Here is a 16,711-nt window from a genome sequence, read left to right on the forward strand (position 1 = left end):
TGTTGTCAATGGACCCTTTAGAAAATGATTTGCTATATCAGGTTAACTCTCATCTTCTCCTTCTTTATAATAATCCAACCTATTTTCCATTATTTGCCAATAATCCCACCTTTTGAATTTTTTTTTAATAATCCAACATTTGTTTGCATTTTATTGCCAATGGACCCTTCAAGAAGCTAAATACTCAGTTTCTCTTTGCCACTAGTTTATAATAATACAACATATCTCATCCATACATATAAGTCTATTTTAATTTAACACATTTTCTCTTCAATTATTATCAAAAAATCCACAATTTTTAAAATACTCAATTTCTCTTTGGCACTGATTAAAAGGGTTATTTTACTTTGAAGATAAGTGAAAAACTTACGACTATTATTAATTTTTTATAATATTTTAACGTGTAAATTTCAACTTGATAAAGATAGTATATAACGCGTTGGGTGTAGGTCATCTGGTCGGGTCAAGCGGGTCAGATTTTTGAACACTCCTATTTGATGGCATATGTATGTAAAGACACTTCATAAACTTGGGAAGTAATAGCAATTTCATTTAGTTTCTTGAAGGATCCATTAGCAACAAGCAAAAAGTAAAGGTTGAATTATTAAACAAAATTTTAAAGGTGAGATTATTGGTAGGTAATGGAAAATAGATTGGATTATTATAAAGAAGGAAGAAGATAAGAGATAACATGATATAGTAGGTCATTTTTTTAAAGGGTCCATTGGCAACAAACTGAAAGCAAAAGTTGGATTATTAAAATTTTTTTAAAAAGTGGAATTATTGGCAAGTAATTAAAACAAATTGAATTATTCACAATAATTTTTATTAAAAATTAATCCAAATATGAGATTATTTACTGCAAATAGATAAAAGGTAAATTGTTATTGTCAACTTCTGAAAAAACAACCCAACATATATGCAATTTAGTAATAGACAAGAACTTGAGTGTGTTTCTCCTGCTCGTCTAATCCTGTTCAATTTCCGGCGATAAAACAAGCTTCCAATTTTTCCAGAGCGAGACTTGTTGGATCAATACACACCATAACTCTATCTTCTTTGATGAGAAAAAGTTAGAAAAATGGCGGATTCCGACAAAAACTGGGATCATTATCTCCGAACACTCTCAGCAAGTGCTAGAGATTCTTCTCCTCCTGCTTCTGATCCTTCTCTTCTTCAATCGGTCAGTTTTCTTTAATTTTCATTTTAAGCTATTTATTCAATTCTATGTATTTTTTGATGGATGAACTTCTGTCCACAGGTTAAGAAGATTTGTGAACTTTGTAAATCTGAAAATTCCGACGATTTAGTTGCTAGAGTATATCCCTCCATTAACAGGCTATTCCAACGGTCGATTTCTTCTATTCCTCAATCGACCTCTTCTCATGCATTTCTCTTGCTGGTTTGTGTTTCAATTTGACTTTTTTATGTCTTGTTTCTGATTTTTTTATTCATTCGTTCTTTGTTAATGTTTTCTTGAATGGTGATTGTTGGGAATTGTATATTTGGAGAACTTTGAGTGATGAAGAAAAGTGAAAAAGAAAGAAAGTAATATTATGGAAATTGGAAAGTCGAAATATTTGTTTAGGGGATAGTTGAAAATTTTGTAATTTTGTGCTAAATTAGGGGAAGAAGACATAGAATGAGTGTTTATTTATGTAATTGTCTTTCAATTTGATCTTCTTTTCTTTTCTTTTTTTTTTTCCTTACTTCATAGTTAGATTTTTTATTCACGAGTTTTTTTGCTACCGTTTTCTTCATTACCTCTTGATAGTTCTATGGTAATTTCTATCGTAAATTACCTCTTGAATGAAGAAAAGTGAAATAGAAAAGAAGAACACCATAGAAATTTGAAAGTCAAAATGTTGTTTAGGATATAGTTGAATTTGGTAATTTACGATAAATTGGGGAAGATACAAAATATGTTTTCATGTTTTTAATTGAATGTTTTTGCAAAGTAGGTGGGAGGGGGTTATATATAGAGTTGTCCTACATGCTACTTTCAATGTCTATAAAATTGTATGCTTGTTGGTTATTTTTGTTGAAGACTAGACATATCTTGCAAGTTCTTTTGTATATTTAGCCTTATGTGAAATTATATTCTAACATGAGTATTGCGAAGGCTGATCTTTAATCTCATTGTGTAATAGAATGAATTTGAGGCCATTATAAGGTTATGAGACTTTTTTCCACATCGATTGTATAGGCAATTAATGTGGGGTTTATAGAGTAAATGAGCTCTCTCACCTACTGTGCTAGTCTTTTGGGTGAGTGCTTTTGTTTATTCTATAACAATGGTATCAGAGTTGACTCACAGTGGTGGCCTACGGTGTGGTGACCTGGGTTAAGGCAGCCGTGACCAACAAGGACGTTGGAACTTATTGGGGTTCAAATGTAATAGAATGAATTTGAGGCCATTACAAGGATATGTGTCTTTGTCGCACATCGATTGTATGGGAAACTAATGTGGGGTTATATAGAAAATGGGCTCTCTCACGGTCTCACCTACTAGGCTAGTCTTTTGGGTGAATTCTCTTGTCTATTCAACAACACATTGTTGACTGGAATTTTGTGAGGATCAAATTTTCATGTAAAATAATGTTGATTATTAGTTTTTTAATTAAATTAGCCATTTTGATTTGTGAATGATTTCATTGTGATTTGTTGAGAAAATCTATTGCCTATATCAAACGATGTATCACTAACTAGTTAAGCCGAATTCAAGAAGTAGCATAAATTTGGATTTCAAAAAGTTTAAGTATGAGAATCTTTGTTGAAGAAAAATCTGGGAAACCGTAGTGCAATATTTGGTTGTGAGGCCAATGAAGACATGTAATTTGATTGGCTTTGAGCGATAGAATAAAATTGAGGCTGTTAGTGAAATAATGACAAATTAATAACATATTTTGAGCTAAGTGTTAAGCAAAACCCTATTAATCAACCCTATGTTTTTGAATCATGGAGTAATAACTCATTACTGCAATCACGACGACATCCACAATTATTAACTATGTGTTATGAGTTTAAATGTACATAGCCATAACCCAACTAGAGAGGTATTTATGAAATGACGAGATTTAACTTTTGCGCGACATTGGGTGGCTCTGGTGGAAAAATACTATTAGCATCGTTACAACTTAAATTATAGAAAATTTTGAATTAAGATTCATTTTAATGTCAGTAAAGACCGAGACTAGTATTTTGGCTGAACATGCTCAATCAAATCTCATTTGGGGTACAGACGCCTAGACCTTGATAAAAGGGCCACTAATAGTTGATTATATCTTATGGTAAATATATACTGATTGAACGCTGATACCGAAACTATACTAATTCTTTGTAATGGTCGTCTTAATAGGCTATTCTCCAATTTTTCTTGGACTTTGGAGAGTCTGTTCTTCATGACGCTGATCCCAGCCTAACAATGTTCTTTCGTGCTTGCTTGAGCCGGTGATACTAATTTTTTCCTTTATCTTTTTTTCATGAATACTAATGTTTTATGACCCTATGTTTCTTGGTAATATTAATTTCAACCTCTAACATATGAAAGGTTTTCAATTAAAATGCGAATTGGGATGATCCGTAGTAAAGGACTTACTTTGAAAATAAAGTTATGGAACTCACCTAAATGTATTATCACTTTATCAGCAAGCTTTAGTCTCTGATTTATTGTTCACCAGTCACCACTAGGGGTGTTCAATGGGCCGGGCCCCCATTTTGAGCCCTTATCAGGCCTGTTTTTAGAAGGGCTTTGTAAGGGCCGGGCTAAAAATGGTCCGGGCCGAAAACGGGCTATACGAAAATGAAACGGGTTATAAAAGAGCTCAATAAGGGTCGAAAACGGGCCTTTGTAAATAGCATAATTAATGTATAATTTAAATATTGTAAATGACAATGTCAATAAAATTATTAATATTTTTTCAATTTAAGTATTATAAATGATAATTTAATTGTTATAAATTGATAAATGGGGATTAAAATAATTTTTAGTAGTAAAAATGGGTTGGGTTGGGCTTTGAAAGCCCGGCCCATTTAAAGCCCATATTAATTTTAAAGGGCATTTATCCAGCCTGGCTTGGCCCATATTTACTTAAGCCCGGTCCGGCCCTTATCCTGCCCATCGAACACCCCTAGTCACCACCCACACAAACTAGAGCTATGTCATGAATGCTAGCATTTTTATTTTATCTGGACAAGGAATGCTTCTAAATTTTGGGCTTGTTTTTCTCAACATATTAGAATTAAGTTTGATTTATGTGAGTTATTATGTACGAAATTGTGGGAGTGGGAGTGGGAGTGAGAGTGAAAGTGACGGATACACCTGAATTGCGTTGAATTTATAAACATAACATGAGCTTGCAAGAACAACCCTTAGTAGCTGAGTACAATTTGTTACATGAAGTGATCATTAACCAATCAACCTTTTTAATCCATTTCATTGGAACTACCAGTGAGGCAGTGATCTATGGCTTAATATATGAAGCCTTGATGATAACATATAGAACTATTGCTTTAAGGTAATGTATAGTGGACGAGATAGATTAGATTGTGTGGGTGGAATAGTTGTCACTATTTTCTCTTTGTTTATAGTAGATTATAAGTATATATCCTACGAATGCTTTTGTAAACAAGAGTTAAGGATGAAGAACTTTTCTGTGTGATGTTATTTTGACAGAAGCATGTGTGAGATCATAGTAGTAGAATTGAGAATTGTTGAATATCTCTTTTGTCTTCGCCAAACTTAACCGATTTTTGACGGATATGAACTTCGAGATATTAATGGTATAAGAAGTCTAAAGGTAAATTTTTTTTAGCCTTTACTCTTGGAATATTTAAAAATAGGATGAGAAAAGCTAAAGATAACCCGAAGGGAAAGAGTGGAAAATAATATGAAAAGTTAACATTTACGGTTTGATATGTTGGATAATGAAAACGGAACGGAGTAGGAGAATTCATATGAATGACTACTAGGGATGGTAGACAATCAAAACAAGTGGTACAATTCTTTATCTCTGTCCAAGTTAGTTCAGTTCACATCTTCCTCATTTGTCCAATCAACGTCTTAGAATATAACAATAATTTTTATTTATTTAATTTATTTTTTTTGCATTTCCTTCTTTTAGGTCCCAGCATATGTTTCTTCTTTGTCTTAAATTCTTTTCATGCGTGGGTTTGACTTCATATGAATATTAAGTACTAGAAGTTATGTTGGGTGACTATACATTTACCTGGTGTGACTTTACAATTTAGAAGTGATTCGTTTGTTTAACATTTACTCTACTTTTACAAGCTACCGAATTGTTTTGTACGCTTTCTATGTCACATGTTAAGTGTTAACAAATCATATGCATGTGCTATATCCATAATAGACCCTCCCTCATTTCTTGTACCATATCCTAAGCCTTCATAAACATTATGCTATGAACTGAGTAATTGAAGGAAAACAGTAAGTTGAGAATTGAAAGAATAAAATGACAAAAGAGACATTGTACTATAAAATTGATGACTAAAGGAAGATTATAAAATAACAAAAAGATAGATCAAGCAATTCAAGACGCTTGAGATCTCCTAAAAATGAGTATAAAACTCACCTACTAATTCCTTAACAATTTTCTGATGATAATGACTTTCTAATTCCCCTTATTTATAATAAAACTACCACTTAAAACTAACTTATTTTTCAAGTTACCACCAACATATTAATTACCTAATTACCCGTTCGTAAATCATTCCGAATTATCAAGTCATTGCACATTATCATAATGATTTTTGTCTGCCCAACACAACCAGCCAACCACGTCACCACTAATATAGATACTTTGAATCACACCATCTATCATCTTCAGAATATTCTCTTTTTATTACTTCCTCTGTATTCCCACTTGAGACGCATATGTTGTAGTGATATTCAGTATTTCTCTTCCACATAAAAGCTTAATTCTTTTATTTATTCCACATTTGTACAATTGTACCTCATATTTATAATCAATCACGGTCATTATAATTTATACCAACTTTGTTTCTCTTTCCATCTTGTCTTGAGCACTACTATATTATTTCTCCTTGAATGTCATTTCTTTTTCACCTACTTACTCTATTACTATTTTCTCATGCATACATAAAAACTCTTTTAATTTTGATTTGTTGAATTAGCCACACTTGAATATGGTAAGGACAATTAATAAAATAATTTTAAAATTCCTTTTACCATTCATATCAGACCGCCAACAAGATGTAATCCCTAAAAGTGTTATATATTACTTAATTATTATCATAGATTTATAGCTTATCTTTTTAATTTCTTTTTCTTGACCATTTTTTATTTGACCAACATAATCGCTGGATGTTTTATATGAATTAAGATATGTTGAAGTGGGGTTGGTGATAATCAATCATGATATTTTGATTACATTTGGTTTGGATTGTGGTCCAATTGTGCAAGACATAGTGCAAAATATCCCACATCGTGACCATATTGTATAGGGTTTTGAGCTTGTGGCGACCAAATAATTGGCTAATGCAACTGCAAAATTATCCACATTGACTGTAAAAGCTGTTTCTCTACTGTTAACAAAACCGTATATTTATTTAAGTCTTATGCTCTCTGAACCCTTCCATATAGTTAATTTATTTCAGGGTGAATTCTGAAATAATGTCGAAGGTGGCGATATGCATATCATATGTCTTAGTTTTGTTGATGTTTAAGATGTTCACCCTTGTTGGGTTAAGAAGCTCATTGTGAATTTTCGAAGGATCCTCTTCCTTGACCAAAGTTTGAATATCTTTGGCCCTCCATAGCCAATTGGAGAAGTTTGTGTTGGTTAACCAGTGGTAGTTTGAAAAAAATCAGATGCTTCACTTTTTCCTATATGCTAGTCATGGCTTTTTTATTTTTATTTTTAGAGTATTGTTGGAATAAAATAATTACCTTAATACAGTTATCAATATTTTAATGTTCATTGCAGTGATTTTGCTGATCCTAGCATTGCAGAGGCGACAATTGAATTTCTAAATCGGAATAAGAAAAAGCTTCAGACTTCATTTCCTACCGTGTTGCCTCAGGTGTGTTCTGATTTGCAATTCTTTTATAAAGGAAAGAAAAAATAAATTTATAATCTGGTTTTTTTTTTTTAAATTTTTTTTATGTCTGATACTTTAGAGTTGCTACTTTGAATTTTTATTATCTTTGAATGCTTAAGCTGACAGGCTTTTGTTTGATTGCTTGCTGAGTTTATTATCTTTGTTGACATACATTGAGCTCAAGTAAGTAGTGTTCACATGCACCTAAATGCTATTAATCGCTTGTATGGTGAACAAAGAACAACATAAATTTAAGATTTAAGAATCCTTAATTCTATCTGTCTTTACTTATCACATCATACCATCTTATAAATCTATGCTTACCACCTAGTGATTCGAATAAAGATGTACAAACTATGGTTGCTTGTGTTTGCTGTTTGCATTGTTCACATGCACTACTCTAGAGTCTTTTGCTATGAACCGTTTTATATGCATATCTCTGAATGGATTTTTAAGATCTTCATCCTATGATTCTGATGTGGCTTTTTGTTATGAAATAGTTGTAGGAGTATTTTAGATATGGTAATGCTAATCTGTTAAAAGAAAAGTTTGTAGGAGACTTCAGTAGTTAGGTGCATCATGGTATACAAAAGTAAGGGAATTGAAAAGAGAAAATTCTGTAAATAAGGGTAGATTTAAGAGAAAGACATCATATTATTGAGAAACTTCTAGGGATTTTAGCTCAATTGAAAGAGATTAAACCTTTAAAAAGTCTAAAAGTTATCCTCTTTTATCTGTATTCAAGCTCAAGTCAAATACTATAATAGTCTTCTCCATTTCATCTTTGCCTAGCCCTAATAGTATATTACACTTATGTGTTGACTTTACACTTTTTAAGTGTTAGTAAGGATATGGAAAGCATATTGAACACTTTCTTTATTTCTGGTACTTGCAGTTCTTCCCCTTGCTATTGAAGCTAATTGCATGGAATGGAGAGAAGTAAGATCTTTTGTCTAATCTTTATACTTTTGAATAAATGGAATACTTTTAGTGTTCAGAACAGTGTAACATAATTTGCTAGCTAATTCGCGTTTGAATTTACAATCCGCTCAAAATTGCCGAAATAGCACAAAAACCACCAAAATTCCCTTTTTTTTTGATTCACGAGGAGATTTGCGAATCACGTGACAGTAGTTCGGATTCTTAATGTAGTATCTATGGCACCGTAACTACTGATTGTTATTAGTGTTTAAGATCAATTACTTCTTTATCTTATGGAAGTATATATTTACCATTAAGGCTTTGACATTGTTGTTTGAGCATAAGTTCACTATCCTGTACGTTTTTTCTCAACTTTTTCTTTAAAGTTATCCTCACACCAACCCACCTACCTACTTTTTCTTGATTTCACTCTTCTCTATCTCAGTGCAAAATGCCAATGCATACTTGGCTTTCTTAAAATGGACATAAGTACTAGGTAAGTTTTATCTAGTATCTCTACCACCCCCATTGTATCTGTTTTAGCTCCTCTTCTATGTGTATCAAAGAATCTGGGGCTTGAATAATTTTACTCAAGCACTTCATCTGAGACTCATTGATTGTGTATGTGTTGCATAGATGGAAATATAAATATGATGTATGGTGCTCTTATGCTAATAAATATAAACCTCAGTGACTAACTTCCGTTGTATCCAATGTAGTTTACAAAGTATGATTTATATTTTACTCTGATCAAACTGAGAAATCCTCTTGAACATCTTTAGTGAATTCTCTTTTGCAGGTTAGAGAAATCATTTGTGAAGATATTCCCTACACTAGTGGCTCCTGGTTCATTTTTGCCTTTATACCCTGCTATTTTGGACTTGCCCGGTATGTTTTTGTAGGGGGTTAACTGTAAGGAAAATAATGTTACTTATGAGTATAAAGCTTAAAGAATCATTCTGGTAGTTATTGTTTTTGTCAATAGTCATTAAGATGCCATAGAGAATTCAAATGGATTGGTCTCATAATGTTTGAATATCAATCTTTAATTGTACTTGCACATTCGTGCTTCAACTTCTGAAGTGATAAGTAGTCCTTGATTTGTTTCTCCTTCCCTATTACTCCCAGTCCCACCTCAGCCATGGCCCGTGGCAGCAATACTTTTACCTAGGATGATTGGTCTTCCAAAATCCATTGCAATGGTCCTAATCTTATCAGATTGTTTTAATGTCTTGGTGGGGAGTCATAATCTGAAACCTTAACTGTTCATTGTTGTCATTGCATTTTCTTTGAAGTCTAGTATGCATATTGTAATCCAAATGTAGTCCATTGTAGAAGAAAGGGAGCATATGATAGTTGTTGAAAGGTTTGCTTCTTTTGGATAGACCTATAGAGAGATTAGAGGAGCATAGACGTGTCACAACAATCAATTGGGTTGATTTTGGGTTGGTTGGTTGGGTTTGACCCAACGACTTAACTGTAACATCATCTAAGAAACAAAAAAATTCAGTGGAAATTTTGAAAATTAGCTTTTGTAATAGTGCTCCAAAAGAGTATTTTAGTCTTTATTGTCATCTATTGACCCAAATCCTTAAAATTGACGAAAAAAATAGTAGTTTTTAACTCAAAGAACATTGCTTTTGAGCTCAAAAATTTACCAAATCTATGAAAACTTGGTTAGGTCAATCAAGACCGGCCATTTTGGGTTTGGTGAGATTCTTGGGTCTGATAAAAATTTGACATGTCTTGTGTATGTGTGTGTGTGTGTTGGGGGGGGGGGGGGGGTTGGTGGTGCTGCGTGCGTGACAATCTTTGCATGAGAGAAATAATTGCTGGCATATGATTCTTTTTCAGTTTTTATTTTTTGTATTTTTTATGATTTTTTTCTTTTAATCTGAGTCAAAATAGAGTTCCCATCTAATTGCAAAGTGGTTTTTTTTATATCTTTTGGTTACGTACTTAATCATCATTACATTGTGATAGTGCTGGTTATTGCTCTGGAGAAGGTGGAAAAGAGCTCTGGATCACTTGTTGGTAGCAGCATTGCTTCAATCAAGAGTAGTACAGCTCCTGAGGTGTGAATGGCTTTGGATCTCTTTGGTTGATCAAAGTCCATATAATTGCTGTCTGAACAACTTTGAAAAACAACTTTTGCTGAATGCAGATGCTTCTTGCCCTAATGGACGAGGCCTACACAGGCTCAACGATTGCAGTTGGAGAAGGTGACTCTGAATCTGAGGACAACAATACTATTGATGTTGCTGATCCAGCTTTCCTTGATGTTCTTAAGGATGAGAATGACGGTATTGCGGTATGTTTCTTTCTATTGTTTTATTTTCATGGATCGAGTAGAATATAGCATTTGACAAATTATTTTTCTAGTATAAATTGGGAGCTTGATGATGATGGTTTTGCTATCGTACATTTTGATGATTAAATGATGTAAAGATCACACAACAACAATGTCAGAGGCTTAATCCCAAAAGATGGAGGTCGCCTAAATGAACCAATATACCAATTCCAATGGTTGTTCTCACGGATTCTTCTTCTCTATTCATTCCGACTTTCTACCATCTTATTTTGTATGTCATCTTCTATCTTCCTTAGCTTCTTTTTAAGACTCTTAAGCTCAAACTTTCGATCTTTCTTACCGGTATACTAATACCTTGTCTTTGCACTTACCCAAACCATCTTAAAAGATTCTCTTTCATCTTTTCTTAATATCACTAAATCCTTTTTTATATCTTTATTTCGAATTTCTATCCTCAAGGTATGCCCATCATTTGTCTTATAAGGTGAATTGCTTTTATTATAGATCATCCTGGCATAAATTCAAATTGGTTCTCTGATATGTTGGTTCAACTTCATAGTATGATTCATGAGTTTTATTTCTTGAAGTTGGATTGGAGTATTCTTGGACATCTCCTTTGTTCTTGTAAATGAGCACTAGAGTACTTCTTCTCCAGCCATTAGACATCTTGTTTGTCCACAAAATCTTGTTAAAATCAGATAGCCTAGTTACTCTAATCGTTCCTAAGCATCTACATAACTCAATAGGTATATCGTTAGGCCCAACCGCGATCTTTAGCTTTATATTCTACATAGCCTCCTTCACCTTTGATCTTTGTATTCTTTGCATAAATTCTCTATTTTCATTGAAGAGAGTGATTGTTGTGTCCCCTACAACATTTCCTTGTTCTCAATTAAATATCTCGTCAAAATACTCCTTCCATCGATTCTTCGTCTTGAACTTGAATATTCTTATCATTATTCCTACTACACTTTACTACACCTATGTTATTAGTTTTTGCTTGCCTCCTCTTTGCCATTATATATATATATATATATATATATATATATATATATATATATGTATATATATATATATATATATATATATATATATATATATATATATATATATGTATATATATATATATATGTGTATATATATATATATATATATATGTGTATATATATATATATATATATATATATATATGTATATATATATGTATATATATATATATATATGTATATATATATGTATATATATATATATGTATATATATGTATATATATATATATATATATATATATTTTTTTTTTTTTCCTTTAGAATTTAATTTGTCGAACACTTTTTAATAGACTTTATTTTTGCCTTACAAACTGATGTGTTTGTCTTGGTTTTAATTTCCTTACATTTAGCCAAGTTCTCTTCATGCTTGCATTTTCCTAATGCAAGATAATATTTTTCTCTTCCGTGATAACTTCCTTGTGCTTCTCATGGCCAGTTGTATCCTTTTTTTATCACGAAATTACCCTTGATTCATCTAAAATATCCATAGCTATTTAAATGATGCAAGTTTTCTCTTTGGTTAATATCCTCCGTATCTGAAGTCATCTTTTAATCAACTTCTTTAATATGTTCTCGGTGAAAACTTTAGCATTAATCTCTTTTAATCTCTATCATTTAATCCAAATTTTTTTTTGGCTTTCTTTACCTTTAGTCTCGCTTGAATGAAAATATTTAGGAAAAGGAGTGTGTTGGGTGGCTTTTTTTCCATAGACAAAATCTCCACGGACATTTTCATAGCCATTGCGACATACCCCTACGTGCCCATTTGAGATCACCTCCAATATAGAGGTTCTTTTATTCATCGGTATGTCTTACACAATATAATCAAGATCCTTTCAAAATTTCTTTTAGTTGATTCCTCTATCCCTACTAGCGGTGCATAGGTACTTATGACGTTCAAAATGAAGTAAAAATAACCCTAAAAAATCGAGTGGTTATCATTTATTAGGGTTAGTAAATAGTGGTTTAGGGGCAGTGTTTCTTTAAGCATGCTATATTAGGCATTCACTAGGTCTATACCAAGCAATTCTCTTCAACCCCTAATGTCGTAGTCTTATCAGAGAAACAACATGTAAATATATTTTAGCTTATAATGTACAATATAATGAAACCTGGCTAGGATAGGCCAACAATTGGGAGCAAGTTTCATTTGCCACCATCGATTTCCTACAGATTTTATAAAACATTTAGTTTTCTTGAAAGTGTTTGTGAATATACATATTCATGCGTCAGATTGGTGTTGATTAAAACTTTTGACTGATGCATCATTCATGGCAGATTGTCAGTGGCACTTCAAATATTTTTTTAATTGTTGGTTGTGATTATCAATTTTGATATAAAAACTGAAGGTGCTTTTCAGGAGCGTCATTGGACATCACCTGCTATTGCTTCAGCGATAGAGGCTGCTAAAAGTGCTCCTCAGTCTGATCGTTTAAAACAATCATTAAAGATCGCACCTCACCTTTTGGATGTATACTTTGCTATAGCATTGCGTGATGTCAATGATTGTATGAGACCCCTTCCAAATTCATTTTCCTTAAAAATTGTTATTGAGTTCATTAAACCTTATTAGTTATTGAAGTAGTATCATATTTGTGATTCTTTGGCTAATCTGCTTCTGAACCTCTTTTGCATTTTTGTTTGACAGCTTTGATCTGTGCACTGATCCCTCTGCTTATGTTAAGAAATGCGGTCATCTTTCCTGACAAAATTTACTCTTATGAGGTATTGCTTATTTGAATTGTTGGTATTTCTGAAACTTGTACATGAGAAACTCAATGTATTCAACTTTTATTTCTACGTTTTTTTTTGGTGAGTTAGTTAAACTGTGTAAACATTGAAATGAAAGTGCAGTATGCTACTTCATATTGTTTAATTCTATTTCACATGCGTGTAACCTAAACCCTGTCTTCTATCATCATTATGAATTTCTGTTCCTAGAATTACCTTTTTTTGGGTTTTTTTAGTGCAGTGTAAAGAAAAACTTGTTATATTATATATGCCTTATAAATTTTGAAATAAGTTCTTGATCTTTGACTATGTTGTCGTTTTTTGTTTTGTTTTGTTTTATCTGTGTATTAATAAGTATACATTTCATGCAGGTCAGAAAAAGATTCCTGGAATTCATGCTTGCTTCATTTCAGCTATCGCCTAATTTTATTGCACTTCTGAAGGTACATATTGCCTGAATCTGTCATTTTTCATGAGCATGCCATAGTTGAATTTTGTGACTAGTTATTGTTCATGTTACCTTCCATTCTTTCTCAATATTAAGTTGTGTTTTCTGATGATATTATGGATCTACAATACTTTGCAGAAGCCCATTATAGATAGACTTGGAGAAGCATATGATAGCCAAGAGAAGGTTGAACAATTTAGTTTTTGTCTTGTCATTTGAATGTGTAATTTGATTTGTATGCGTCTGACATTTTTATTATTTTCTGTGGTAGACGGAGTTGGCTTTACAACTTTGTTGGGCTATTGGAGAGCATGGAGGGGGTGGTGAATCTCATAAAGAAGCTGCTCGTGAACTTTTTGAAAGTTTGGAGTTACTTTTGTACGAGAATCTCTCATCTAGTAGGTAAGTCCTACCGTGCTCTCCTTGTTTGAGAAAGATATAGTTTGGAAATATTGTTTGCTTACTTTTTTGTCTTTCTTTTGGCAGCCGTATTGGCTTAAGACAAGAATCTAGTCTGAGCTTCAGCCGCTCATCTAGTCTAAGCATATCTAGCACGGGCTCTGAGAGGGCAGCACAGTCTAGACTTCTATGCTTTGTCGTAACAGCTATTGCAAAGCTTGCTACTTACCACCGTGAATTACTACCTAGGGCGCGTGTATCTTTAGCAAAGGTTAGAAGTTTCTAATATTCTAGATGCCCATACTCTATTTGTTAATTAACATGTTTCCTTTTAACTGTGACTTCTAAGGATTTTGAAATCATCTGTTGTCACTATATAGTGTTTTGTTTAAATACCTGACAATAGCTTATTTTTTTAATTAGTATAGTGGGCAAGTGAAATTTAACATCTGGGTTGCATGGAAAATAACATCTCAGGTAGCTCGGTCTCGGCTATCGGATTCAAGGGTTTGGACTAGGGCTCGTGATTGTTTGGGTCTACTTAATGAGCCCGCTATATGTATGTCTGTGTTGGGGGTGTCATCACGACACCCCAAGGGAGAGAAGTATCCTGGAACAGTCAACTGGAGTGACGGTGGGACTAAAATGATTGCACATGTCCCATTTTATATCTTGGCTGGACATGCAGGTGATTGAATTTGTCGAAATTTTGTTTTCGTTGATAGTGCTTTACTGTTACTGTTCTAATTTACTTTTAAATTTGGTATCAAAACCAAATGAACAAATGTCAATTCAAACTGAGAAATGACTTTTTTTTTTTTTTTCGCTGTTACTTCTGTAAGTGACTGACTCAAAGGAATGTACTCTGGCAGGCCCACCATTTCATGATTTTGCCTTCTCAGACATTCTTCCAAGCAAATGATTAGTGCTAGTTTTGCGGCAACACGTTTGAATATTTATACCTGAATTGGAAATCTTGCTCATCTGAGTAGAATCAAGAACACGCATGTTTTCATGGCAGATCAGTGCTTCTTATTGTGTCTGAACTTTCTTCTAATATGAAGCATAGTGGAGCATCTATGTTTGTTCCGTCTCGTCAGCCTAGCACAAAAGTTAGTTGGATTACTTATCATCGTTCCAACTTTATAGATGTCTCCGAAGAGACAGGTTACTTATCATCCAAAGCTGTTCGTATTTCAGTTTTTGAGCATTGTCTCAAGACTCTAAAGAGACGAGATAACAGATATCACATATTATGTCGAGGATTTTGGGAATAATGTGTAGACTGTCAATAAAGAATGAATTCATAAGTGAAATGTGCGGTGTCAAATTTGAAGAATGCTTGTTTCGTATTTGTGCGGAATGCTGTATTTATGACCATAACCATGATCCATGGCTCATGTTGGAGGCGTGAGAGTATGAAACTCTAATAATCATTTTAAACTATTTGTTGAGTCGGTTCTTTTACGGAAACCGTAAGGTGATCACTTGGCTATTGTATTATAATCCTATTTTCCACCTAAATAAAAACCTTACAAAATTATAAAAATGCTTACGTCTTGATCATAATAATATAATATATGGGGTATACTATATTTTAAGATAAATTAAAGTCAGAGAATGTCAAAAAAAAAAAGATTATACTTTATTCCGCTTTTTCTAGTATAAATACACAACAAAAAAAAAACCTATGATCTTCTACGCATATCTTCCTTCTTTATTTGTAAACTAATACTTCCTTCTATTCAAGCACATAGTGAAGTGAAGATTTTATATTTGACTTTTAAAATTGTTTATTAATCACTTTTAACTTGTATTTTATTCTTAATATATAAGATATAACATAGTAAAGTGAAATTTTAATAGATTCGTTTCAATATAAAGATCATTAATATAACTTTCTATAATTTTTAATTATGCATATTTAGAGATATTAATAATAAAATTATTGCATTAATAAATGTGCTTAGTCAAATGAGACTATTAGGGTGAATAGAAGGAAGTACAAAACATCCATAATTTCTTGAAAAATTGAAATTCAAATGTCATTGTAACCAAAATTGAAGCATAATTTTTCGGAAAAATTAACTAGAATAATTACACATATTATTGATTTACCTATAATAATCCTAATCTTTAATTAACCTTAAATGATTTCAATTTTAAGGTCATATCCAAGAACATTGATTTTTGCAGGTTAATTGCTGCCAAAAAAAAAAGAAAAATAAAATAAAAAATCAAAAATATTAAAAATACAAAATCAAAAAATAAACTAACTTGATTTTTTGACTTTTTTTGATTTTTCAAATTTTTATAATTTATTTTTTTTTTTATCTCTTTATTTTTTTTATGCAAATTGACTTGTTTTATAGGTAATAGGTTAACTTAGTTCATTCTTAGCAAACACCCCTGATAGTTGAGATTATTCATGTTTGATCCAAAGTTGAAATTATGGTAGAGAAATCAGTAAAAAGTCAGATTATTTTGAATAATTTTTCTTAATTTTTTATGATAATAATTATGAATAAATGCGTGTTTTTTGAGTTAATTATACATAGTATGAGCCCTTAGTTTTGTTTCCTTTCCTATGAATTCAATGAAGTACAATTAACTGTTTTAACATATACTTTTTCCCTTTTTTTACTGCATCCAAACACCTTTTTACATAATCCAACGTATTTATCGAATTGTTTATATCTAGAGTTATACACAATTAAAATTCATAAAAATTTAATTTTATGAAAATATGCAACGACATGAATAACATAAGATTG

The 16,711-nt window shown here is 32.2% G+C and overlaps 1 protein-coding gene across 3 annotated transcripts; it reads left to right on the forward strand.

The window, feature by feature from the left end:
- The first annotated feature begins 860 nt into the window (after window positions 1-860).
- On the forward strand, window positions 861-15,440 carry LOC130807846 (uncharacterized). Of its 3 annotated transcripts, XM_057673207.1 has the most exons (16): window positions 861-1,183; window positions 1,262-1,402; window positions 3,359-3,450; window positions 6,966-7,062; window positions 7,976-8,019; window positions 8,801-8,889; window positions 9,985-10,076; window positions 10,166-10,312; window positions 12,720-12,867; window positions 13,008-13,084; window positions 13,462-13,533; window positions 13,677-13,724; window positions 13,810-13,940; window positions 14,025-14,208; window positions 14,415-14,625; window positions 14,810-15,440. In XM_057673207.1, the coding sequence occupies exons 1-16, from the start codon at window positions 1,082-1,084 to the stop codon at window positions 14,857-14,859; spliced, it is 1,725 nt and encodes a 574-aa protein (XP_057529190.1). In that variant the 5' UTR covers window positions 861-1,081; the 3' UTR covers window positions 14,860-15,440. The 3 variants fall into 3 exon arrangements, with proteins under 3 accessions (XP_057529190.1, XP_057529191.1, XP_057529192.1); XM_057673208.1 differs by lacking the exon at window positions 3,359-3,450 and having other exon boundaries at window positions 1,262-1,350; XM_057673209.1 differs by lacking the exon at window positions 3,359-3,450 and having other exon boundaries at window positions 1,124-1,183.
- The last annotated feature ends 1,271 nt before the right edge of the window (window positions 15,441-16,711 follow it).

Source organism: Amaranthus tricolor, chromosome 3, assembly GCF_026212465.1.
Source record: "Amaranthus tricolor cultivar Red isolate AtriRed21 chromosome 3, ASM2621246v1, whole genome shotgun sequence".
Lineage (NCBI taxonomy): Eukaryota > Viridiplantae > Streptophyta > Magnoliopsida > Caryophyllales > Amaranthaceae > Amaranthus > Amaranthus tricolor.

Excerpts from the sequence above, each read along its gene's own strand:
- LOC130807846 (XM_057673207.1), top strand. The coding sequence starts at position 1,082 with ATGGCGGATTCCGACAAAAACTGGGATCATTATCTCCGAACACTCTCA. Across the intron at positions 8,890-9,984 it reads TGCTATTTTGGACTTGCCCG|TGCTGGTTATTGCTCTGGAG; the intron begins GTATGTTTTTGT and ends ACATTGTGATAG. Across the intron at positions 14,626-14,809 it reads TATCTTGGCTGGACATGCAG|GCCCACCATTTCATGATTTT; the intron begins GTGATTGAATTT and ends GTACTCTGGCAG.